This window comes from Besnoitia besnoiti, chromosome II (genome assembly GCF_002563875.1).
Source record: "Besnoitia besnoiti strain Bb-Ger1 chromosome II, whole genome shotgun sequence".
NCBI lineage: Eukaryota > Apicomplexa > Conoidasida > Eucoccidiorida > Sarcocystidae > Besnoitia > Besnoitia besnoiti.
In genome coordinates, this window is record NC_042357.1 from 2297658 (window position 1) to 2322409 (window position 24752).

General features: G+C 57.2%; 3 protein-coding genes across 3 annotated transcripts; 1 reads left to right on the forward strand and 2 right to left on the reverse strand.

Annotated features, from left to right (window-relative positions):
* Window positions 1–137: 137 nt before the first annotated feature.
* BESB_036800 (regulator of chromosome condensation (RCC1) repeat-containing protein) lies at window positions 138–5673 on the reverse strand (the record flags this gene model as incomplete). Its single annotated transcript, XM_029362266.1, has 8 exons — window positions 138–394; window positions 818–899; window positions 1161–1240; window positions 1739–1862; window positions 2015–3477; window positions 3813–3879; window positions 4132–4807; window positions 5309–5673. 8 exons carry the CDS (start codon window positions 5671–5673, stop codon window positions 138–140), a joined length of 3114 nt encoding a protein of 1037 aa, XP_029221231.1.
* A 1790-nt stretch (window positions 5674–7463) lies between these two features.
* Window positions 7464–13006, reverse strand: BESB_036810 (Tyrosine kinase-like (TKL) protein; the record flags this gene model as incomplete). Its single annotated transcript, XM_029362267.1, has 8 exons — window positions 7464–8684; window positions 9042–9300; window positions 9600–9703; window positions 10063–10123; window positions 10528–10809; window positions 11286–11491; window positions 12174–12295; window positions 12892–13006. 8 exons carry the CDS (start codon window positions 13004–13006, stop codon window positions 7464–7466), a joined length of 2370 nt encoding a protein of 789 aa, XP_029221232.1.
* A 5033-nt stretch (window positions 13007–18039) lies between these two features.
* Window positions 18040–23963, forward strand: BESB_036820 (PCI domain-containing protein; the record flags this gene model as incomplete). The annotated part of the gene is made up of 11 exons (XM_029362268.1): window positions 18040–18186; window positions 18450–18558; window positions 19028–19329; window positions 19638–19703; window positions 20129–20508; window positions 20991–21087; window positions 21916–21990; window positions 22235–22314; window positions 22477–22588; window positions 23044–23100; window positions 23763–23963. The coding sequence occupies 11 exons, from the start codon at window positions 18040–18042 to the stop codon at window positions 23961–23963; spliced, it is 1626 nt and encodes a 541-aa protein (XP_029221233.1).
* Window positions 23964–24752: the final 789 nt, after the last annotated feature.

Sequence of the window (24752 nt, forward strand, 5' to 3'; positions counted from 1 at the left end):
GTCGGCTACGAAGCCGAAACCGGTGCTTGAGGGTGAACCAGTGGATGAACAAACCTTTTTATTGATTACGCTGACTATAGGCCCGACAAAGAACTACAGTTCTGCTTAACTGCGAAACGAAGGAAAGATGAAACGCTTCAGTGCTGAACCAGAAGGAGGACGCCGAAAGGGCCGCATGCAGCGTCGCGCACCGCCCCGCCGTCAAACATCGTGTCTCGGTCAGCCTTGAACGGCTCTTTCTCTCCTCGTTTCCCAAGGTTGCGCGCGGAGTCGCTCTCGCCGTCCGCCGCCGACGCGGCTGAAGCAGAGGCCGCGGCGGAGGCGCGACCCGCGCACTGGAAGCTCTCGAGGGCAGCCGCGAGCCAAGAACTCCAGACGTAGAGGTCACCGACGTCTGCGCACCCAAAGGAGAATAAAAGAGAACCCAACTTCATTCATCGAGAGAGAACACGAGGAATCCGGAACGACACTCCTCGCGGCAACCAATCCGCGCAGGCAGACAGGACTCGAAGCGACACCAACGCAGAAAACGACTCCCAGCCGCAACCTGCGGGCAGCCGGAGCGGCTGAAAACGAGAATATGAACAAGAAAAGAAAAGACGCATAAGGCACGCGCTACGAGGAGACACGCGCACCGTTGGACTCACAGACCTCAAGAGGCCGCGGCCTGGCTCAAAACTCGCTGACAGAGAAACATCCGACAGTGAAGCGAGAGGAAGGACTGCACCTCTGCGCGTTCATAGAGGCGATGCTTGGCAAAAACGTGTTTCAGTTTAAATCCTTGCAGCGAAAAATTGAAAGATGAAAGACATGTCACCTGTGATGACGAGAGCAACGTCTTCTCTTCCGCTGTCCCGCCAGCCACCAGCGACCTTGGTCACCTTGCCTTTAATAGGGCTCTGAAAAGAGGAGAAAAGAACAAAAAACATACAAAAATACGAAAGGAGAAAGTGAGGTACGGCCCTCGACGCCTGGCTCTCTGGCATTCTGATCCGCCCGCCTCCGACCCCTTCTTTCACGTATTTCAGGTTTAGGGCTCCTGAACGTCTCGGTATTCTCCTCCGTGCCTCCTTCCGCCTCTGTCGCGCGTTTTCTGGAGGTTCTCTTCGTTTCCGCCTTCTCGCGCGGCGCGCCGTTTGCTCCCTCGAAGGCAGCCTTACCCTCTCGAAGCGCGGATGGAGCGTCGCGGCGACAGGCTGTCGACCCCACAAGCCGCCCCAGGCATACAACCCGCCGTCCTCTGAAAAAAAATGTAACAAATTTTGAAAATGTTGCATTGCCGGGGACGCCAGAGGTGCGCGCAGTCCAGGTGAGAAAAGGAAGGAGAAGGAAACGCACTCGCGGCAGGCTCTGTTTCCTTTTCATTTGTCAGAGATGAGCGGCCTTTCGCGACACAGGAGCACGCAGGCGAAGACACATCCGCGCATATGCTTAGTCGTAACTCCAAAGGCACTGAGGTTGACGCTTTCTGGCAAAAATCAGGTCCCGTGTGCGTCGTCTTGGTTTGCATATAACGCGACGCCAAACCGCATCTGTGCTGTAGCTTCACACGCTTTTCAGCAAATACACATTCACACACTAATAAATATAAGACCCAACAGATTCACCTATTAAGACTCTTACACCTTGACTACAAAATGCTCTTCGAGAGCGCGTGGCTTCCCGTGACGCTGAAAGAGGCGGCCTCCACTTGGATGAGGGCGCTTCGCCTCGCGTAAGGCCGGAAACAGCTTTTCACCTGAGAGAGCGAAGGACTGGGTCGCGCCGGCGGCGACTTGAGCGACGCGTGTCCCCCCCCGCAGCAGCGAGTAGGCAAGCATCGGGTACGGGGAGAAGGGCAGACTCGTCCCGGAGAGAACTGTCTAGAAACAAAAAACAAAACAACAAACAGCCGGGGGATAAAACAAAAAAGCACAGACCGGCGAGGCATCACGCACAGGAGAGGCCAGCTGTCGACTTAATCTCAGAAGACAACGCGAGAGAAAATGGAGAGCGGCGCAGCTGAGACGCCGACCTTGTTGCCCGTTCCTGGTGGGCAGCAGGCGGACTCTACAGGAAGCGCGATTCGCCGCGGGCGGAAGCCCGCAAGGCCAGAAGGCCAGCCGCAGAATCCGAGCTCTGGGACGACGTCCTTAGGTTCCGCGACGCGCAGATGGAAGCCTCTGTCTCTCTGTCTCCCTGCTCCACGTGAAGAGAGCGCTTGCCTGAATCTATCGCATGCTGAGGCCGTGCCTGTCTGCCCTCTCTCGCCCTCCGCTTCTCTGCGCCTCGCCGTCGCTGCAGCTCGCTTCGTTGCTCGCGGTGCGCAGCTCGCACCGAGGAACGCCGTTCCGCGAGAGCTCTCTAGGGCCGCATCGGCAAGCGCGCGGGCTTCAGAGAGGGTCACGGCTTTCCTCCCGACCTCCAGACTCACCGCCTCCACTTCTTTGCCGAGCTGCCCGTCTTCGTTACGCCCCCAGACCCACAGCCTGCCGTCGTCGGTGACGAGGAGCGACTGCCACTCTCCGCAAACAAGCTGTTTCACTTTGGTGCGCGACAGACTCCGCACTTCGTCCTGGTAGGTGAGAACTGCCTCCTCCTCCTTCTTGCCCTTCTGCGCGTCTCCGACGCCCGCGCCCGCGCGCGCCGCGCTCGCCCTTCCACCGAGCTCCGGGGGACAGCCGCTGCGTGCTGCGCCCTCCAGTTTCGCGCCCGATCTTACCCCAACCCCGTCGCGACCGCGTCCCTCGAGTGGTGCCGGAGTTCGCTGCGCAGGCTCGGAGCTGCGTCTCGTCTCCGCACCCCTGAACCCGCCAGCGGAAACTCCGTAGCCCGCAGGACTCGCCTCCTCACGTGCCGTCCTCGCTGACTGCGCCACTGCGGCCGCCGCCGCCTCGTCGGGTGTACGTACACCGCGCCCCGCGTCCTGGTCACCCCCGGGACGGCGCGGCAGCGACGTCTGGAGGGTCGCTGCGCTGTGCTGCAGGTGCGCGCGTCTCTGCGACGCCGCCGGCGACGGGCTCTCCGCGCCGTGAGGCGCCCTGCTCGCTCCCGCCGCCATCCTCTCCCTCAGCTCTGCGGGCATCTGCGCAAACAGCTGCGCGCGCATCTCCGCTGCGGTTGCGTCACCTGGCAGACCTTCGAACGGCGCGTGCGGAAACGCGGAGCCCCCGAAGAAGGAAGACAGCGAGCCCTCAAAGTGCAGCGCGTCGCTGGTCGCCTCGCCTCCTCGCCCCGCGGCCTGGCGCACCTTCGGTGTAGGTACACCGGGCTCAGATGGAAAGGGGACGCCGGGAGCGGACGCGAGTGGGGCGGCAGAGAGGAAAGACGCCGAAAGAGGATTTGAAGCAGACGGCGCGTACGCCAGGGGAGACGGAGCAGAAGGCAGCAAGACCGACTGGAAGAACTCAATTTCGTGGAAGGAGGACGAACTGCTCGACGCGCCGCGACCCATGACGCCAAAGTCCGAGCGACCTGTGGAGTAGACGCGGTTGCTCGCTGAAGAGGAAGGCACGCAGATCTAGAAACAAACTGAAAGACAGTGAAGGCGAGCAGAAATAGGGACAAAATACACCAGCACTCCAGCACCGCAGACCGGGGCAGCATAGGGAAGCCGCGCAAGGAGCTACACAACGAGTCAACGAGCAGCACCTTGAGGGATGAAACGAAAATCGAGAATGACGCGAAATGGTGAAGAGGCCTGACAGCAGAGAGTATGCGCCACACGCGGTGCGGAGTCGCCGCGAAGAGCCAAAAACCGAGAGAGTGAGCGACACGTGAGCAGCAATCCAACTCTCAGAAACGAGGAGGAGGAGGAGGCGAAGGCGTCCTACCGGTTGCGCACAGAGTCCAAGAGGGTCCGCAGGCGATGTCTGTGACGTGCTCGCGCGCGCGAACGAGCTGAACACAAAAAAACCAGAAGCATTCATTGCAAATAGCCAGGGGAGCAGGAACGCACCCCGCAGGACGCGCAGCCCGGCGCCACAAAGCGAGGAAACGACGCGAACGCGTCCTGAACGTCAGACCAGGCGAAACCACGAGCGCGCCCACGGCTCACGAGAAACGTGGATGCCGTCATCTACCAAAACGAGAAAGTGCGCGCCTCAACGGCTCGTATATGTAGACCCGCGCTTGAGCGAGCGCAGCGCTTACCGAAGTCACCAGCGTCGGGCGTAGTCTGCGCCAACTGTCTCCAACGCCGAGCGGACTGCCTTGGAAGAAGCCGGAGGGCGCTCCCCAGGAGTACACATACCCGAGGTCTGTGAGGGCGCAGGTGTGCATCGCCCCGCAGGCGACTTTGATGACTTTCCCCTTCCACCCGCCTTGCGGAGGCTCGACTTCCACTAGCTCGACGGATGCGGGCGACGCGGAGAAGAGCGAGGAGAAACGAGAAAGCAGGGCGCTGAAAGGCGACGAAGAGAGCGAAGGGACGCCTAGCTGTCCTCTGGCGTTCGTCCTGCCAAAACAGAAGACGCGGCCGTCCACGACGCATGCACCGTGTGAGCGCCCAACAGCCATGCTCGTAATCGGGCTCGAAACGCGCTCGGTCGCTTCACCTTGCCCCCTTGAGGCATCGGATGCCGCAGCAGAGAGTGAAGTGGAAGAAGAGGAAGAAGGCGAAGAAGAGAGGCCTGTGGGAGGAAGGCGAAGCAGCTCCTGCGGACGGGCGGACGACGCTGAAGACGAAGCGGGCAAGTACCAGAGCGACCAGGAGGAAGACTTAGCACCCCGTGAGGAAGGAGAAGAGGAAAACAAACGACGAGACAGAATTTCGCCAGACGCGGACGCAGCAGAGCGAGGGCGGGAAGGGACTTCGTCGCGCGAACAGCTGCAACAAGCAGAAGTGAGAGACGGGTAGCCACAAGAAAGGCTACTTGACAGGGAGGAAAAGCTGCGAGACGACGGCCTCGTCGAGTAAGGAGAAGGAAAACAATCGAGGCGACGCGAAGAAGACAAGAGGGATGCAGCTGAAGGCTGAAGCGAGAGACGGCCGCACGTCCCGCGAGCAGGCGAGACTGCAAGATCTAAAACCGCCCTGCCGCGACCGGAGGCGTAGCAGAAGATAGAAGAGCCAGCCTCTGCCATTTTTCCAGTCTCTCTCCCCGGGAGCGATTGCGCTGAGAAGACCGCGAAACCCGCGCAGCGGACTTCGCCCGGCGAGGAAGTCCGCCGGTGAACGTGCACCGGAGCGCACTTAGCAGCGGAGGCATTCACCCAGGGTTCGTTGGCTAGAAGCAGGCTCCCGGAACTGGCTCTTGGACTCGAGAGATTTTACTACGTTTGACATCAGAGGCGCTATTATTCGTCCGCGCTGTCGCTGCACGCGCACTCGAGCGCGGATTTGCGGAGGCGACCTCCCAGTGCTGTGCGTTTTTCTCCGGTCGAATAGGCCGCGCGCCTGAGAAAAGGGATGGCGAGGTCCCGACAAGACGACACACACCCGAAGAAGAGACAGACGCAGAAGGGAAACTTGAGCGATGTCGCCGCAGGGCGAACCGGAGTGATCGACCAAACGGCTGCAGCGAAGTCCAGCGCCGCCTCAACTTGATGCGTAGCAGAGAAGCCTCGTAAGTCAGTGCAGGCGAGAGAAGGCTCTTCGAACAGAGAGCTTTTTTTTCCGTCGCGCCACTCGAACGGCAAGATATGTGGAGTGGAGCGCACGCTCACGCATGCGCCTCGTTTGCCACCGCACATCTGCTGAAAAAGTTTGCATCTGCTGGCGAGACTAGTAGCTTGGAGACACTCGTCTTCACAGCGAGTTTTCTTCTAGTGAAGCACGCAGAGTCTTTTTTCGCCGCCGTGAAGGAAAGCAGAGGCCCGTCCGCTTTTTACTTGGTAGGCTGCTATGGATGCCGCGTTTGTCATTGCCTCTCCCCTGTCATTCAAACCGCATGCACTGTCGATATTCCAGCAAACAGCAGCACACGGCCTGTCGCACTGGGCGCCTCCCTAGTCTCTCTCGCAGGAGCTGGATGCGCAGGCGCGGGGTTGACGCCGCACAGCTTGACTTGCTGCTGCCTCTGCAGACTCTGGAGGCTGCCTCAGCGGAGTGGCGTACGGAGAGCGGTCCTGCGCGACTCTGCCTCGTGAGAACTTTCGTAAGCCGCGACTCGACTCCTCCTCCTCGAATCAACAGCAGCTACTCGGACACACTCCAAAAGCGCAGCTTTCGTCTCTCCCCGACTCCTATAAGACACTGCGGAGCTCCATCGTGACATATATATATATATATATATATATATATATATATATATATATATTCGGCGCGGGGAAGAGGAATATGCAAGCGAGGCCCTGCTTGAAAAAAAGAGAGTATACAGACTTATGCAAATACACGTGCCTGCATGGCTGCAACAGCTGCGATTCACATTTTGTAGGCGAGGCTCTTCGGCTGATCACGGGCTCCATGGTACAAAAATAGGCTTCTGTACTTCGAGATCACGCTAACGCCGAGGAGAGAAGTGTGTTTCAAAGAGAAACGCTTACTAGCCGGGAATTCGCGTATAGACTCCTAGACTGTCTCTGCATATATATATATATATATATATGTGAGTATATATGTATATTATATGTAGATATGCATAGAGATGTCTGAGAGGCGCCAGCATACCGGGTAGATGCCCTTATCGTGTCACTCTCTGAGACGCTCAGGCATGAGAGAAGAATGAAGCCATAGGAACGCCACGGAAGCAGCAGTTTAAATGGAATTCTAAAGCAGATACGCTTGGAAAGATAATGTGGTTTCCTGTGCAGGCGCGAGACAGGCAATCCAATACGAGCGTGCTCTAGTGTGCAAGGAGATTTGGCAACCCCTCGGCTCTCCTTTTTCCGCATAAAAACTCCGCTTTCCTCGTTCGTTCCGGAGGAAAGCGGCGACCATTTCTCTCCTTTGGCTACGCGATATCTGCCTCGCTGCCTGACGCGAGCTGTTTTCGCTGTCTATCAAATCGTTCGTGCATCTGTCAGCCGGCAGTGACCTCGACGCAGCTAGGGACTTGCAACTCCATTCTATTTCAGATCCCGCTCAATGTGTATGCGTCGACGCTCCTCCGTTGCGCACGCACATGACTGCCCGAGCGTACTCACGGTTGTGCTTCAATTCATGCATATACATATGTATATATATTTGTAGCTAGAAACGCCTACACACATACAGCCGCCTGTGTGTGGAGTTGATGTTTTGACAGAGTTGTTTACAGCCAAAACTGAATCGCTGAGCGGCCTGCCTTCTCTCTTCTTCTCGGCTGGCTTGGTGCTGCCCTGGGCACGGCCGTCGTGGCTCTCTTCGCCGCACACCCCCGAGACCTCCGTGCCGGCGCAGTCCCGCGTCTCTCTCTCTCTTGTCTTCTGCCTAACTGTGTTTCGTCTCTGGCCTGCGCTTCCCGCATTTCGCTTCGTTCTCTGGTTTCTTCATCTGTACTCTTTCCTGACTTTTCGCGCTCAGCTCGTTCTCCCCTTCCCTGCGCTTTCTTCTTCGGTGTCGGCTAGGCTCGCTCGCTGCGCGTCTGGGTCGCTTCGGCGGCGGCGGCGGACGTCGCGCGGAAGTCGCCGAAGAGGTTGAAAGGCACCGAGAAGGCCCGCGCGTCGCCGGTTCGCGAAGGCGTGTGCGACACGCTGCCGGCCGACGACGGCTGCTGCGGAAAGGAGTGAGAGAACGCGCCAGCCAGGGGGGCGAAGGAGCTCCTCGCGCCTGTGCCGGACGCCCCCCGCGACGACGCGCCGAAGGAGGATGACGCCGCGAGGGGTGGAGCAGCGCGCCGCGAGGCAGTCGGGAGCGAGGCAGACTGGGTGACGGAAGCGGCGGACGCTTGCGAGGAAGTAGTCGGCGCGTCGACGCAGCGGAAAAAACTGCCGCCTGGAGAGCGGCACAGCCCCGGCGAGGGAGACGACGCAGTCGCAGCAGGCGGACTCGCAGAGGCGGATGCGCATGCGTCATCGAAGGTCGCTGTCCATGAGGCGAAGCCTTGCGCCTCGCGCGTGTCGTCTTCCGCGGCAGACGCGACGGCAGTCAAGCCCTCAGCCGCGCCCGCGCGCGCCTCTCGCGCGTTTGACGTTTCGCCGCCTCCGCGCCCGCGGTCCGACGCGCGCTGAGCGAGCGAGCTGGTCGCCGGCGCATCCGCCGCAGCGTTTTCGCTCGCGGGCGCCTGCGCGAAGCATGCAAAGGCGTTCAGAGCGGGATCCGCGGCGCCTCGCCTCGGGGGCAGTGCGCAGGCGGCGGGCGGGTCGGGGGCGGCGAAGGCCGCAGCGGAGACGGCGAAGGCGGCAGTGCTGGGAGGCGCGCCGTCTGCCTCCTTTCCGCGGGATTCCCAGCTGGCGGCGAAGAAGTCGGCCTGTGCGGCGTCGTGCGCAGGCGAGGTTTCGTCTTGGAAGAAGTGGGAGGTTCCGCAGGAACGAAAAAAAGGATCTTCTGCCTCGGGCGGCGCCTTGGTGGAGCCTTCGCTTCGGTCGAACGCCTCCGCCTTCGCTCCGCCGTCGCGCGGACCTCGAGGCGCGTCCGCAAAGGCTCTCCAGGGCGGCAACGTCTCTCCGGTGCGCCCGCACTCGCCTCCAAACTGGCTGTCTCCCCTAGTCCCCCCCGGCGCCCAGGCAGCCTCTGCGGTCCACGCGCCGGCGCCTTGAAACGCAGAGTAGAACAACGACGGAGAGGACGGTGAGAGGTCGGCAGACTGGAAGTCCCACGGGGAAGACTCCGCATTGCCGTGGCGCTGAAAAAAAACCAGAAAACAAACTTCTTGCCTCCAGCGGTTCAACCTCCACTCTGAGAGGGTCACGCCGCCCTCCAGAGGCGTGATGTGTCGTTCTTCGTTTGAACATCCCCCGTGATTGACCAGAGCTGACTTTCAAAAAATGCATACGAGAAGAACGCAGGCTCTCCTTGGACCGTGTAAGTCCGTGACGACAACCCAGCACAGGCGCGAAGCTCGACGGTGTTTTTCTGTAACTCTGGTCTGCGGTTTCTACGCTTCGCGGTGCCTCAGCGCCCTCTCTGGTTCGCCGCCTCTCCCCCGCGTTCTTGGCTTCCTGTTCGTTTGAAGATTCGGGTTCGCGGCTCGGGGACCCACTCTTTTGTCTTTGGAGGGCTTCTCTTCGAGCTTTTTGCCGCGGTCACTCTTCGCCTCCTTCTTCGCCTCCTTCTTGCCAGCCTTCGTCCGCTTGTCTTTCTTCTGGCCGTTGGGCTCGGCGTCTCCGCCGCGCGCACGCATGCGCTCGCGGAAGCCCTCCTCGCTCTCCAGCAGAGCGAGCAGCTCCTCTGAGGTCGGTCTGTCACTCGGGTTCACGGAGAGGAGCTGCTGAAGCAGCGAAATCAACTCCGGGCTGTAACTGAGCACAACGCAGACACAGGCGCGGCGCCACAGAAGGACTCCAGGAGTCGACAGGAAAAAAACGGAAGCGAGAGACGCGCGGTAAACCCGAGAGACGGGGGGAGATGAGGCAAACCTCAGATGGCGCGGAATGAAAGCGGAAAAAGACGCCGCTGGAACCAGACGAGAAGAAAGCTGACAAAGCAAACGAAGGAGGAAGAAGGGAGGATTCCGCTGACCCGAGACAAAAACGAGAGGTCACTGCAAACAACGAAGCCGCGCACACGGCTGAAACACTCCTAGCGGAAATCAACTCACTCGTTTGAAGGAATTGAGTAGTTGGCGTTCGCGATCGCGAGAGACGATTCTTCTTGGAAGGGATGGCGGAAGAAGCAGAGCGTGTAGAGAATGCAGCCCAGCATCTGAGGAGAGAAAACCGGAAAAATTTCAGACTTCTATCTCTGCCTGGCGTCAGCGGGCTTCGCAATCGAGAGGAGAGTCTGGCAGGACGACACCTGCCAGGAATACGCGCAATCTCCCGGACGTGCTCACCTCACCGGTACAGATTTGAACGACTTTAGAGATACAGAGGAATACACGCTAACTGGATGTATCTATCTGTATATACGTATATATTTGTACATACGCATACATGCGTGCTCGCCCGGATTTGAGTACGCTAGCACACTCCAGTCTAGATGTTTGAAATAAATGGGCATATTAAAAACTAGAGAAAATGAAAAGAGGAAAAGATACAAAGTGCCGTTTTTGCAGAACTTACCCACATATCCACCTGCGGTCCGATGGGCAGCCGCCGGTAGACGTCAACCATCTCTGGAGGTCTGAAAATTGAGAAAAAAAATCAATCAACTCGCTGCGTTTCGTTCTCCTTCGCTTGCGCAACTTGCTCTGGTTGAATTTTCAGGAGTCCAGCGTGCACACACAGGCCGACAAATCCGCATCGAACGCACATGCTGCTAGATGTTCACGCACATACATGTAATATACACATGTATATATATACATATATGAATGTAGAGGCATGTATATATGTGTATATACATATGTATATGTATTATATTTGTGTATATACGAATGTATGTCTATTACATATGTGTATGTACATATGTGCATCTATTATGTATGCGTGTATACACATGTATATGTATGTATAGCGGACTCACACGTCCCCTCTCCTTAGGGGTCGGTGTGGAGTGTCGAAGCCTGTCGCGAAGGCTGCGCCTACCTATACATCAGCGTCGTGTTTCTGGCGATTTCGTCCTCCGCCTTGAGCAGCTCCTCCCTGGAGCACGTCGCGGTGTCGAGTTGCCGCGTGTGGCTGCTTCCGAAGTCGCAAAGTTTGAACACAAAGTCGAGCGGCGTCTGGCCTTCGCCGTCGAAATCTCCGCTGCCCCCGCCGGCGGCGCCCGTGCTCGCGCCCGCCGGCCTCGGACAGCAGAGGACGTTTTCGATCTTCAAGTCTCGATGAGAGATCGGCACAGACTGCGCGTGGAGATGCGCGATGCCGCTGACAACGACACAGGCAGAGAGAGAAGCCGCAACCGCGAGAGAGACGTGGAGGAGCGCCGCAATGCGACAGCAAAACGCGGAGAGGAAGGCCAAAGCAGGGAGCGACAGCAGGCGCGGGTCGAGGCCAGTTAAACCCTGAAGTCGGATCTACACACTGCGCGTCTTCCGTGTCCGTCCGTGCTGATGTCCGCGCGGTTCCTTTTCTCCGCTCCCCAGCCGCGACCGCCCTCCGCGCGCGGAAAAGCGACCTCCGCGCAGAGGCCGCGAGAAGGCCCTCGCGCCGACCCCCGGCAGCCGAACCCGAGGAGAACAACCGCAACGCTCTTTCTCATTTGCAGTAACTCTTCGTCCTGTCGCGGGGCTCTCGAGGTGCCGAACGCTTCTTCGCGGGTTCCTCCGCACCGCCGGCGAAAAACCGAGCAGCGGCGCTGGGCGTCTGCAGGCGCTTGGCTTCTGCAACCGGCGCGCGCGTACCTAGTGATGTCTTTGAGGATGTGGAGAATCCACGCCTCCTTCAACTGCCCCTGATGGCGCTCAAGGAGATCGAGGACGTGCCCACCGTCGCAGAGCTCGAGAAGCAAAAGAACTTCGCGCGCGGCAGCCGTCGACGACGTCGCCGGAATCGACTCAATGGCGCTCCCGTAGTACCCGACGACGTTTCGGTGAGGCGGGAGAGAGTCCTGTACGCGACGAAGCGCAGGAATGGAAACACGCGCGTGTGCTAGCGAGGCGTAGGGGGCGGAGAGGGCAGCGCTGCGAAACAGAAAGAGGATAAGGGCTGGCAGCACGCGCGAGTCCCGAGGAGGGAACGTGCGGCCGGCCGACGCAGAGGCTCCGCCGAGACAGACACGCAAAAAGAAAAAAAGGAGAAACGGAAAGAAAACAGAGAAAAGAGCGAGGGAGAGCTTCACACGTCGCGAATACGAAGAAGAGAAGAGGAAACACACCCGAGCATCTACGGGCGAGCGCGCGGGAACAAGAAAACAGCCGAGGCGAGGCCGGCAGATAGCCTGCAACAGGGTTGCACAACAGCAGAGCGCGAGCCGGAACGCGGAGAAAAAGAAGACACAGCTGAGAGGAGGAGCAACAAGCCGCTGCGATGGGAGGCATGCAGCGCCTGTGGCCGCGAAGACACGTGGAGTGCTCACTAATAAAACGCGTCTCAGGAACAGGAAATGGAAGCGCAGCTGACTACTCCACGCACTCAGAAGTCACGACATAAAAATCCGGGAAAATCCGGGGACGGAGAAAAGAAAATGAACTCTAAGGCACCGTGCCCCCAAAGGCAAGACGCCGGATGACAGAAGAGAAAACGCCCAGGAAGAAAAAGAGGCAAGCGGAATGGAAAGCCCCGAGACTCACCAGGAGCTTCGCCTCCTCGCGGGCGAGCTGATAGCGCTCGCGGTCCTGGCAAAGAATCCGCTTGAGCGCGAAGAGCTCCCCCGTCGCGACATCTCGAACAATGGACACAAAGGCGTAGCCCCCTAAAAATCGAAAAAAAAAAGCGGAGCCACGATAACCCGAGAGCAGACGACGCAGAGGGAGCCGCTGCGGGCGACGAAAGTCAGTGCTAAGGACCCAGGCAGAGAGAACGAGCGCAGGTTTCGACCGAAAGGGTCATGAAAGTACAAGCAAAGCTGCATCCGGTGAACACAGACCTTCAACATGCAGATCGGCAGTCCAACTCGTCGTACACACTCTCCGGTAAGGGCGGAGAAGAACGCGGGAGACGCAAAGGAAGCGATGACGCAGACGAGGCGCGGAAAGAAAACCTCCTACAGGCTCGAGACGTGGAAGCGCACCCCACATAAAAGAAAGGGAAAGAGAGAGACAGAACAAGGAGACGGGCAACGAACTCAGCGCAGAGAGAGCGCCTTCGTCTAGCACCGTTTCCTCTCGCGAAGCGTCTCTCTCTCTGTCGCGTCGTGAGGGGTGCCTCGTTCTCCCGTCCTCGACAGCGCTCTCTGGCGCACGCCATCCCCCGTCCATTTGGCTTCTCTTTTCATCTGGCTTCAGCGAAGGCGCGTCTGCTGTCGTGCCTTCCAGCGGACTCCTTGCCTGATCGCGCTCGATGTCTCACCTTCTGAAATGGGTTTCTCCTCTCTCAGCGTTCGATTGCCGATGACATATTGCCTTTGGCCGAAATGGAACGCCGGCGGGATCCAGTTGGAGCAAAACTGCTTGAAAGTCTGCATTTTCTTGGCGGTTTAGGCTCCTTCGCTGTCTCACTTCATCGTTGACTCGCCCTCCACCTATTTGACTCGTCTTCTCTGCATTTCTCAGGGCTGGGTTCCCTCGAGAGACGGCCTCCGTGCGCCCACACTCCCTCACGGCAGCGTAGCGCACGAGTTGCCAAGACAGACTGGCGCTTAGGAAGCTGAAAAGACTGAAGCGTCGCCGCCTCGCGCCACAGAGAGAGAGACGCCAGAAACCGAACCAGTTAACCCGCGGGGATCAGTGCCCTGGGCAGGCAATCATTTCGAGTTCTCGCCTGGCGGGGGAGAAGCGGAATCGCAGAAACGGAGCGGAGGCGGCGAAGTCGCAGCGGCTGAAGGAGCGCAGAGGCGAAGGCGCCGCGCGAGATGGCGGCTCAAGCTCTCACATGCAAAGAGGTTTTTTCGGCGTCGGGATCCTCAGACGGGAGCGGCGACGACAGGAGACGGTGCGGCAGCATCCGCCTTCACGATCGAGGCAAAGAAGACATTCCTCGAGGGAACAAATGAGATGAAGTGCGCAGTGAGAAGCGATGGTCACAGCCTCCGGGAAAGGAGAGGCAACCGGCGGCAGGTCTGCGGCGAGAAAGGCGAGCGCAAGCCTCGAGTTGAATTGAAACGCTTCTTCATGCCGCACATCTGCGCCTCGTATTCCGTTGCATGCTCCCCGAAAATGAATCTTGACGCGGCAGACTTAGAGCGAGCAGAGGGGCGGGCGCCTGCGAGTTTGGACTAAAGCGGAGAAGACCGTGAAACAGAAACGCAGGAGAAAGCCGACGAGAAGAAGAGAGAGAGAGGAAGAGGCTGACGCGAAGAAGAACGCGAGGCAGGAAGCTGGAGGGTAGCGCCGCCAGAGAGACGCGTCACTAGATAGCGCCGTGGGACTCTTAGAGCGGCTGACGAACGGGACTTCGAATCCACGTATTTCCATGAGAAAACAAGACTTCAGATGCAATAAAAGGAGAGAATCAAAGTGTAAGTGGCCCGGAAGCAGCGAACGTCGTGAGAGAAATTCCGCGACTCACACCCAGCTCGCTGTCAGCCCTATCGAGCATGTGCAAGTCGCACAGCGGCATTCTTTCTGGCGCTGCTGTCGCTGTCGCGTCTGCGAGCCTCGATTCATCTCGTTTGCTCATTCGCGCCAGGGTCCGCATCGCCCCTCACCTCTGCCGCGCTTCACCATGACCTATAGAGCTCTCTTTTCTCTTCTCTTCATTTCTTCCTCGTCTCCGTTTATATCGAAGGTAATTTACAAGCTCCGCGCGCGCTTCTCTCAGAAGACACGCACACCGCAGCGGCGCGCTCCGCGCTTGCGAAGCCTGTGTTTGTCAATGGAAAGCCGAAAGAAACGAAGAGGCCTCGCAAAGGCCTCGCAGGAATTTGTTGAATGCGCCAAACAAGAAAGCACGAGAAGCGAGTCGCGCGCGCCCGCTGTCTCATCTCGTCGGGTGCGCTGTAGGTACACCCTGACAGAAAACGAGTTCCGCGCAGAGAAGGCGGAAGCTTTTGTATGTGCAGAAACGACCGCAGGCCGATTGCTTTGCAAAAACGGCAGCGAGATGCGAAAACGCGGAACTGTGAATCCTCTGGCAAGTCCACGGGGACAGAAGTCGAGGCGTTGTGGTCATGTCTTCCGCAAGGCGCCTCGCGGGTAGTTCCACGCTTTTTTTGCCCTCTCTGGGTGTCGTTTCTCTACACAGAGCTGCCGTCGGGACGGAGAGAAAGGAGGTGTTTGTGCCTCGTCAGAAGCGGCAATCCTTCGCAGACGCAGCCCTCGCAGTCTTGCTTTCGAAGGGTGCGCGGGAGACAAGTTTTCTCGCAAAAACTGCTGAGGCAGAGAGTTTTGGAAAAACAGCAAATTGTGTCCATGGCTCGCAAATCCAGGCTCTCTGAAGTCTGTTTGGTTGGCTTTAAGAGGGGCCCTATCCCGCCTCCGTTTCTCCGAGCGTGTGAATCATGCAAGGCACTCCTAGATGCATTCATACTAGTGATACGACACTTGCTGCTTAGCCTCAACCGACTGGCTTGCCGCCTCAGCTCGAGTCTCTTTTCAGCAAGCACCGTCGCTTTCTCAAGATGCAGAACGCTACTCCGTAGTTTAGCGAGGAATCACGCACGCTGTACCCTGTATACGTTTTTTTCTGGTAATATCCGGACGCAGTCAGAGCGCTTGTAGAGCGAAAGAAGGAGCGGAGGAGCCTTGAGGCGGCAGGGTGCTCAAGCGTGCGGCTTTCGCCATCTCGAAACGATCTGAGGAGCTGCAGCTAATGGGCGCCGCAGCAGGTGAGCAAGTTACTCATTTCGCTCCATCGCGTAGAAGGCAGCGTGTGGGCTCATGCAGGCGCGTACAATCCATTGTTCGAAGCTGACAACGAGCGTTGATGGATGCGCCACGTTTTCTGCAAAACCTGGCCGACAGGCTACTGCGCCGACGAGAGGCTGCCTTGTTCCAGCGATAGGCAGAATCTCTAGCGCTTCGTGCGCATGCCATTTTTCGAGTCATCTGCGTAGGGATTCTGTGGAAGCAGCTCCGCGCCCGTGCTCGCGGCACACATGATGGACGGCTGCGCTCTGAGACTCACAGAACGCACTTCATGATAATGCATTTGGTAGTGGTCTTTTCATCTTAACTGGTATGCACTGCGGCGATGCCACTGTTGGAGCTATGCTTGTATTCTTTACTCAAAGTATGCACAGTTCCTTAGTTACTTGCTTGCCAAGGGCGAACAAAGTCCTCCTGGCGCACGTCTGTCCCCAAGCCAAGAGATGCGCGCCATCGAGACGAATCCTTGCCTGTGGCGCATGCAGGCGCCTCTCGATTTCAGAGTGTAGAATGACGTTCAGTTAAAGTTTTTAATTATACAAATCACAACTAACTTTAATTGATAGGATGAAGTTCTCAGGACGAAGATCGGTTTCGAGTGAGGAGTACAGCAGGCCTTGCTCTCACAGGCATCGTCCCGACGCCGGTGGTGAGACTCCGCGCACCTGAGAGAGCCAACGGCGACAAGTCTTTCCGCGTGGATTCCGCGTTTGCAATATTCTTGAAGTGCTGGGCGAAGGACAGGCTTGACCGAGGCTGCAGTCACGCGAGATACTCCGCAGGGCTCGCCAGCCGTCGGGGCTGAAGAGAGCTGCCAGGCATGATCGCGCACACGAGAGGAGTGGATACACTTGCAGAGAGTGCATTAGCGTGTCGTCAACCCCTACAGTATATATATATATATATATATGCAAATTTATATAACAGAAAGATATATGGATATGGAGAGATCTATCCGGTGTTCACGATAAGTTTTCCAGGACTCGCGAGAAAGGTGTTTCGCTGAGGCATTCCAGATGGAGAACTACAGAGGGCCTCTCACGGTAGAGCAGTCTGACTTCCCAAAGGGAGGCGTGTTTGCGGGAAAGCGCTCCGCAGCTCGCTCTGAGTGCAGCGCCTGTCGACCTCAGGCTTGCTTCTTCGCGCTTGTCCTGACTTCTGCTCCCAGCACCCAATCTGCAGCTCTACGCAATCTCACGCACCGAAAGCCTCCAACCGCGGGAAGATAGGTTTTATCTGAGTAGTAGGTTTCTAGTTTTCTCTCGATGGTAAGATGCCTGAGAGCAGGAGACCATCTCTCATTTACCTAGCTCTCGTCTCCAATGTGCGAGCGAGAACACAGCTGCAGCGTCTCTCAGAGTGCAAACGCCTCAATGAAAGGGCAAGCTGCCACACACTCGCGTGGGCAAGATGGAAGCTCTCGAATTTCACGCAGCTGGGGGCGGCAGTTGGCCTCATAGTTACTTTTACAAAACACGCGGCGGGATAGAGTTCAGCGAAGAGATCTAAGAAGAAGAGAGAGGAATCAAAGACTCGCTTGACTCAAGAACCTCCGTTTTTCGCGGCGACGGCGACGCTCACTCGCAGCCATCTCGTGCTCATGCTGCCGCGTCTGGGAGATCTTTACTCTTCTCTTTTCAAGTTCGGAGAGGAAGCAACCAGCCACGAAGCACGTAGAAAGCAACGCTGGGTCGGATATACTGTCTGAGGCCCGCGGCAACGCCGTTTTGAGTTCGATTCCAAGGAGAAGACGAGACACGCACTCTCGCACACTCTGCGAGACATGTGCGCAAGGCAGTAACACGCAGCCGGGCTCCAGGTGAACCTGACCGGCTACAAGACACACATGCAGCTAAGCCGAACGAAAAAAAAACAGAAGAAGAATATAAAGAGGTTTCCGGACGGCTCGAAAGCTACTGGGGACGGCTTTGAGAAGCGACACGAGACTCGTGTGCGCATGCACGCGTAGACAAGCGCGAGCTGCTGAGAAAGATATTAAACTGAAGTGTATGTACACTGCAAGAACAGTAAGCGAGCAGGAAACCGGGCGTTTTCTTCGAAGAGCTGGTAGATACGGAAAGCTAGAGGCAGAGGTGTGACCTCATCGGCCCTTCTTCCGCCCTTCTCGCCGTCCTTGCCTTCCAGCCACAGCCTTGGACTCAGAGAGGCGCGCTGAAGTCCTCTTTTCCCGCGCTTCTGCGATTCTTGTTCGGTTTTTCTTCTCCCTTCTGGTCTGCCGCTCTGCCGTCTGGCTCGTCTCTTGTATATCTGTTTCTCGGAGAGCTTTCATCGTTCTCCCTCTCTTCTGGGCGTCTCGCTGGTAGGCAGACGAGGCTTCTCGAGTTCCCTAGTGTGTCTCCATTGCCGGCAGAGATTTTCTGGGGGGATTGCTACAAAGGCTGCATCTCCCCCCTTGCGCTTCCTCTCCAACTGCCGTCTGCGACGACAGGCCTCTCCTCGAATTTGTTCTCTTTCTTGTTGGCTTTCCTCGCTCTCTCCCAGTCTTCATTCGCTTTCTCATGTCGGTCTTCGCCCTCTCCTTTTCTCTTCTGCGGTTGCATGTTACCTGCACTGGCTAGCCTCTGTGAGTGGCTTTACCATCTTTTCTTTTCTCACTCATTTCTTCTTCTTTCCTCTGCCTCGTTTGGTTCGCATCCCTCCGCGTTTTCTCCGCTGCGGCGGCGACGGCGCCATGTCTGACTTCGATGAAGAAGAAATCCAGTTTGAGTACGAGAGCGACGGCGACCAGTACGGGGAAGACGTCGAAGATGAGGAAGCGATTCTTATCGAAAATTCCTTCTACGAGGCGCAAGATGTGCAGCACCGAAACCCCAGAGCCGTAAGTCGCGGGCTGTCTCGTTCCTTCGCCATCCTCTGTCGCTTTTTTCTTCTTTCTTTCGTTTTCTGTGTCTTGTTTGCTTCTGTTTTGCCCTCCGGAAGGCCTCTAGAGGATCTCAAGATTAACAAGAGAAACGGGGCTACAGAAAAACAAGTTGGGTCCCCGCTTTCTGCGATTTTTCCGCCGAGAGGTGTACGATGGGCTCGTCAGTCCGCGCGCCCCGGACGCGGCTATTGCGCTGAAGTTTTTTTTCCCTGTTTTAGGCCCTGAAACTCTACGAGGCCGTCGTGGAGAAGGAGGAGGCGCGCGGGACGGAGATCACCTGGCGCTTCCGCGCGCTTCTCAACGTCGTGCTCATTCACGCACAGCTGCGTAAGCAAATTCTCCTTCTAAAAAAGGTCAACAGGAGGAAACGATGCAGCCTCAACTCCGCGGGCCGCTACAAGGTCCACTTCAACGAAGAAAAAACAGTCTGCTTATCCTGGAGCCCTGCATCTCCTCTGCTGGGCGTCTGCGTAGGGGTGTGACGGCGGGGATCCTCTTGACTGGAACGCGAGAAAAAAAACGCCACAGAGAGAGATCTGCGACGCGAGACGAAGAGCCCGGAGTCTGAGTCAGAGGATCTACCCGTCTCTCACCCGGTTCACGAGTGCCTTTCCTGCCTGTTTTTCTAGGTTGAGTTAGCAAAGCCCTAAACCGTAAGGCGTCTTTCTCTCTTAAAGCGCCTCCCGTTCCGCAGTCTGCCTGCGTCTCTCCTTCTCTGACAGTCGCCGCTCTGAGCGGCCTCCACCTTCTCGCTTCGCATCTGCTCTGCTGTGTTTTGTTTTCGTTTTTTTTGCAGGCGAGATGGAGAGCGCGGCCGCGGCGTACCGGCGCCTCCTTCCGCTGATGCGCCAGGTGACGCGGAACGAAACAGCGGAGGCGATCAACGCCGTCCTGGAGGCGCTAAGCGTGGAGGCGTCGCCCTGGCGCGCGACGCCCGCTTCCGCCGCGGCATGCGGCGACGCTGGAGGTGCAGTTGCGCGAAACGCGGGCGCGGAGGGTGGCGAAGCGCCTAGCGCGCCGGCGGAGGCGTCGCCTCTAGCCAACGTCGAGGCGATCTTCAAGCTCACGCTTGAGGCGTTGCAAGAAAACCACCTCAAGGTGAGGGGCGGACGCGCGCGAGTTCGATCCACTTCGCTTTTTGTGCCTAGAGGCAGCGCGCGGACAGCACGCTGAAGCGAGGAGATGAGGTCTGACGCAACGGCGATGCAAGTGCTGCTTCTGCAGCGACTCGCCAGGGGGGGGGGGGGGGGGGGGGGGGGGGGGGGGGGGGGGGGAGGGGGGGACGATTCGGTGTCCATCGGAATGCCGACATGCCCGGTGGGGCGCGTCACGGAGAAAGGAGCTGCGACATGTCCCTAAGGCATGTCTAATTCGCAACGAGAATGCATTTTTTGTGGCTTCCGTAGCGCCTTTGGTTCCGGACGTGTAGCCGCATGATCAAGCTGTTCCTGCACCAAGGCGAGTTCGCTAAGGTACGACTCGTCACCTTCGCTTCGGGGTCGTATACACAGGAGTTGTTTCCAGTTTCGTCTGGGAACTCGGCGGCTAGATCTGTTTGGCGGGCGTCTCCCGTTCCCGCCAGCAATCCTCGCGCACACTGCAGCTCGCCGTCTCTCTCGAGAGGTTTCCTATCTTCGCGCTTCTGCTCTGCACCGTGCGCCTCCTTTGCCGTCGGGCTTCATCGCGGCCTCCCACCTTGCGTGCGGCTGCAGCCGCCGCGTCTTCTTCTGTCTCGTGCCCCTGAAGAGCAGTTCAGCGGCTTCTGTGCACGTCTGCTTCTTCCTCTTGTCGGCTTCTAGAGCAACGCGGGGGTTGGCGCGCGGCCTGCGCGGGGCGCCTTTGAGGCGTTTCGCAAAAATCAAAAACGCTGCAGCCTTTCCTTCTGCTTTGCATGCAGGCTGCGACGCTTCTTCGGGACGTGCGGCGCGAGGCGCGTCTGCCGCCGCTGGACGCGTCAGACCGCCTGCCGCGCGAAGCGGACGCGTCGGGCGCGTCGGGCGCGTCGGGCGAGGGCTGCGAGGATCTGCCGGCGGGGCAGCTTCTCGAGTTCTACGCGCTGGAGAGCGCCGTCTGCGTGCATGAGCAGAATTTCCCGCGGCTCTGCCGGCTGGCGCAGGAGGCCGAGCGGTTCCTGAGTGAAGGCATCGCCGACCCCAAGCACGTCGCGGCGATCCGCGAAGTGCATGCGAAGATTCACATGGCCTTCCGCGAGTGGCGCGGAGCTCTTATCGCCTTCTCCGAGGCCTTTCGAAACTTCCAAGAAGCAGGACAAGCCACGTGAGTTGGTGCAGCGACACAAGAAATACCGAAAACGAACAGGAGAAACGGGACGAGGAAGGAGGCGAAGGGGAGGAAGGAGGGGTCGTGGAGCCTCGCGAGGCACTCCGAAATGCGCCAAAAAAGAGACTTGGCGCGACTGGAGAGACGTCGAGCGGGCGCGACGGCGCGGCGGCGAGAGTGAGGCAGGCCGAGGGCGCCGAGAAGCGCAGAGGCGAAAGGAATGAGGCACAGGAGAGATGGCGGAGGGAGCGGCAAGAATCGGAAAGTCCATCAAACAAGCGCGACGAAGGAAGAAAACGCACAGCCTGCAAGGGCGTGAAACGTGCGCCACTGCCTCCAGGGCATCTCGCCTGCTTGAGCGTGTATGTAGTTATCGAGAGTTTGTTTTTGTATTTTCTTCAACAGGCGGCTCTCGCTCGGCGTCGTGCTGGCTGCTGACTGTGCCGCGATCGTTTTAACTGGTTCTTGTCTTTTTGCAGGAAAGCGAAGAAGATGCTGCAGCTGCTTGTCCTCGCAAGTCTCCTCTCCTCTTCAGATATCAACCCTCTCGACACCAGAGAGGCGAAGGCCTTGCAGGTCCGCAGCTCTCTCTGCCTCTCGAAAGAAGTTCCTTTTTTTTGAGAGCTCTCTCTCAAGGTTTTTCTTGTTTTTGAGAGTTCTATCTCAACTCGCAGGCTCATCAAGGGGGCGCCTCCGCGTGCGGCGCGTCTGGAATTGCAGAATGCCTTCTGTGAATCTCGCTCTTTCTCGTTGCGTGGTCTGTGCTGGCATGGCGCCGTTCTCGATAGATACGCATGTGTATATACCTATTTCTCGGCATACATACATATATCTATCTCTCTATTCATCCATCTATCTATATCTGTCTATGTATGTTTATCTATCTATATCCATCTATTTATCTATCTATGTATTTATCTATCTGCATCTATCTATTCATCTGTCTACCCTCATCTATCTGTCTGTCTGTCTACCTATCTATCTGCATGTATCTATCTATCTGTCTACCTACATCTATCTATCTGTCTACCTATATCTATGTATTTATCCGCCCATCTATCCTTTTGTCGCTTCGGGTTTAGGGTTCGAGCTCTGCAGCCACGAATATGCATGTTTTCCCCTGCGACTATCGATGGCGTGTGCATGCATCCGCATCGCGCGCAAGTGAAAGCGCCAGCGGGTGAAAACGTCTTCCATAAAACAAGAAAGACCTTCTCGGTCCGCAGCGAGACACTCCCACCCTCCAGGCTCTTCACACACGCACATCAACAGATATACATATATATATATATATATATATGCATACCTATATGCATGCATTTCTTTGTGTGCACCTGTGGATCGTCTGTCTCGAGGGCGCTGTGTGTCTGCAGAGAGTTTCTCGCGTTTGTTTTTTCGCTTCAGGCGGACGCTGGCATTGCGGCGATGCACGAACTGAGGAAGGCATTTGATGCCAACGACGTAGCGGCTGCCCACCGCGTAGGTGCTGAAGCGTCTGTAGAAAACGCTGAGGAGAGAAACAAAGACAGGGAGGCAGCCATCTCGGCGCGGGGGACAGGGCACCGAATAGAGAGACGGATTGGAGCTAGCGCGAAAGCAAAAGACGAGAGAGAGAGAGAGAAAGACGCGTCCGCGCAGCCAGGCGAGGCAGCCAGGAGACGAACCCCCCCGCATCGCAGAGGATTGCGTGGTGTCTGTCTCGGTGTTGTTTTTCCTGTACCAGCTGCTCACTGACCCAGAGTACGGGCTCGCGACAGATCCCTACATCTCCCTGTTCACCGATGACCTCCTGAGCAACATTCGGTAAGGGCATGTCTCTCGATGAGGCGCGGCAGAGTTTGAAGACGAATGAGGGATGAAGGAAGCGAGCGAAATGCGCCGCGCGCGAGCGAAGACGACACGTGACAGAGAGGCGAGCGATCAGATGTTTCCGTTGCGTGTGTGTCGCCATTTTCGGCGCTTCAGAGTGCGGGCACTGCCCTCCATCGTCGCCTCCTACGCGGAGATGCCGCTGCAGACACTCCAAGAGGAACTACGCGCAGACTGTGCGCGAGAGGTTCGCAGCGCGGTGGCGCGGGTAGGCGAAGAATAAAAAAAAACCGAAAAGAATGTCCTGAGAGTTGGCGAACGAAAGAGCTCAAGCCGGGAAGAACTTCGCGGGCTGCAGCCTTGCGAGATTGAGGGGAATACGACAATTCCTTCCGCGTTGTTTTTTTCCCGTTCTGTTCTTTCACAAGCAATTCTTCTTGTCTTTATCTGCATCTATCCATGTGCCTATACATATATATATAACAAGATATTTTTGTGAATATGAATGTGTATATTTACTTACAGGAGGGTCTATAAGCGGGAACACAGGAGTAGATGCGGAGGCGAAAGGATTGAAGGATAGATCTGAGTCTGTAAATCAGAGATTGCTTTTTTTGCGCGCGCGTTACGCATGAGACTGAGGGAGAGGAGCGAGAAGCGTCGCGACTTTCTCTCTTCATAGGAGTGTCTCATTGTTTCCGAGCTTTTTGTTTTGCCTGGCAGGCGCTCGCGGAGAGCCGCATTGCCGGCGAGATCGACGACGTTCGGCAAGTCCTTTTCGTAAGTGGAGCGTTGCAGAGTGTTTTCAACTCGTGAGACGCACCTTGGTTTCGCAGTCCGCTATCTGAATCCCGCGATGTGTGCGTCTGCCTCTTGCTGGACGCGTATTCTTCCATCTACAGGTGTTTTGTCCGGCGCGTCTGACGTCCTCGCCTCTCTTCCTGCGGCAGCTGGCACTGCCGGCTTCGGTTGGGGGTTTGTTTTTCGATTTCGCTGCGTGGCGCGCGCATTCGCCTTCTTTGCAGATTCCCTCTCCCTCCGCGGGTGGAGCGTGTGACACTGCATCGAGAGTGACAGAGTGACAGACACAACAGGCGTCGGCGACCGCGGAGTCGCCTGTTACAGAAACAAAAAACAGTTCAGTCTCGCTGGACGGAAGAAGAGACTCGGTCGACATCTGCACTGATTGAATGCTTTGAATTCGTCGCGAAAGGAGATTTGTGTTTTGCGTTGCGTCGCTCGAGCCTCGCCGCGGATGAGTCTGAAGTCGCCAACAAGCCTGGAGGCCTCTCGATCGGGGCACTCGCGAGGGAGAGCGTGAGCATGCCTAGTGCAGAGTGAATGCGGTATTTTCCTGGGGTAGGGCGAGGGTATTGTGGAGTTACCCACTGAAAACTCTCTCCATTTCGGCACTGTCCGCTTCTCTCTCCTCGTGAATTCAGCTGCGGCCGCGCCAACCGCCGAGCGCTTCCGCTGCCTCGCCGCGCGTGACCGCCGACCCGGGGGGGCAGGAGGCGGACGCGCACCAGTCCGCAGTCCGCTCGCAGGAAGAAGAAGGCAAGCGAGAAGGAGAAGCTCTCCAGGCGTGGGTTTCGGCCGTTTCGAGTCTCGCAGAGAAATTTAACCAGCTGCCCTACCGCTAGACGCGAGCGAGGCGCGCGCCGTGCGTCTCTCTTCGTCACGCGACCTGCGCGTCGCCTTCGCGAGGCGGCACAAAGCTACAAGGCGCAGTCACACGCGCAGGGCTCGTGTCGTGAACAGATCGATGATTTGACTTTTCTTCTCGCGCGCTCTCTCGGCGTCGCTGCATGTGAGCGCTGCAAGGTTTTTTGTCTCTTGAGTTGTTTGTACGGCAGGTTCTGGAATTCGCTGGGCGGCTGAGTGCGCGATTTCTGTCGTTCCCCTCACCTGCAACAGTGCTGCGCGCCTCGGCGGACTGCATTCTTTTGAAGCTACATCAGATTCACAATTACTTGTTTACATATATCTATGTATGTATATATTTTATGCGCGAATATGTATGTATGTATATAGTTATGCATGTATATATATACATATGTTTGTATATATTTACGCATACGATTATGTATATATGTTTTATCAATGTATATATATATATATATATATATATATATATATATATATATATATATATATATATAATCGTATGCATGGAGACACACGTGTGTCGCCTACCGCGAAAATGTGGCCTCTGGTGCCGCGGAGAAAGAGCACACATCGTGCGATCTCGGTTAGAATTCCTCTTGTTAGCAAGAACTCTTCCGATCTTTGTGCGACACTACACATCAGGAGTAGAACTCCGAGTCGAGTCGCCGGTGCTTTCTAGGCGGTATTGCCGCGCAGAGTACGGAAAAAGGGGGGGATACGCTGTGGTGCACTCTCGTCAGTTACATCAGCTGCAGGTGAACGCG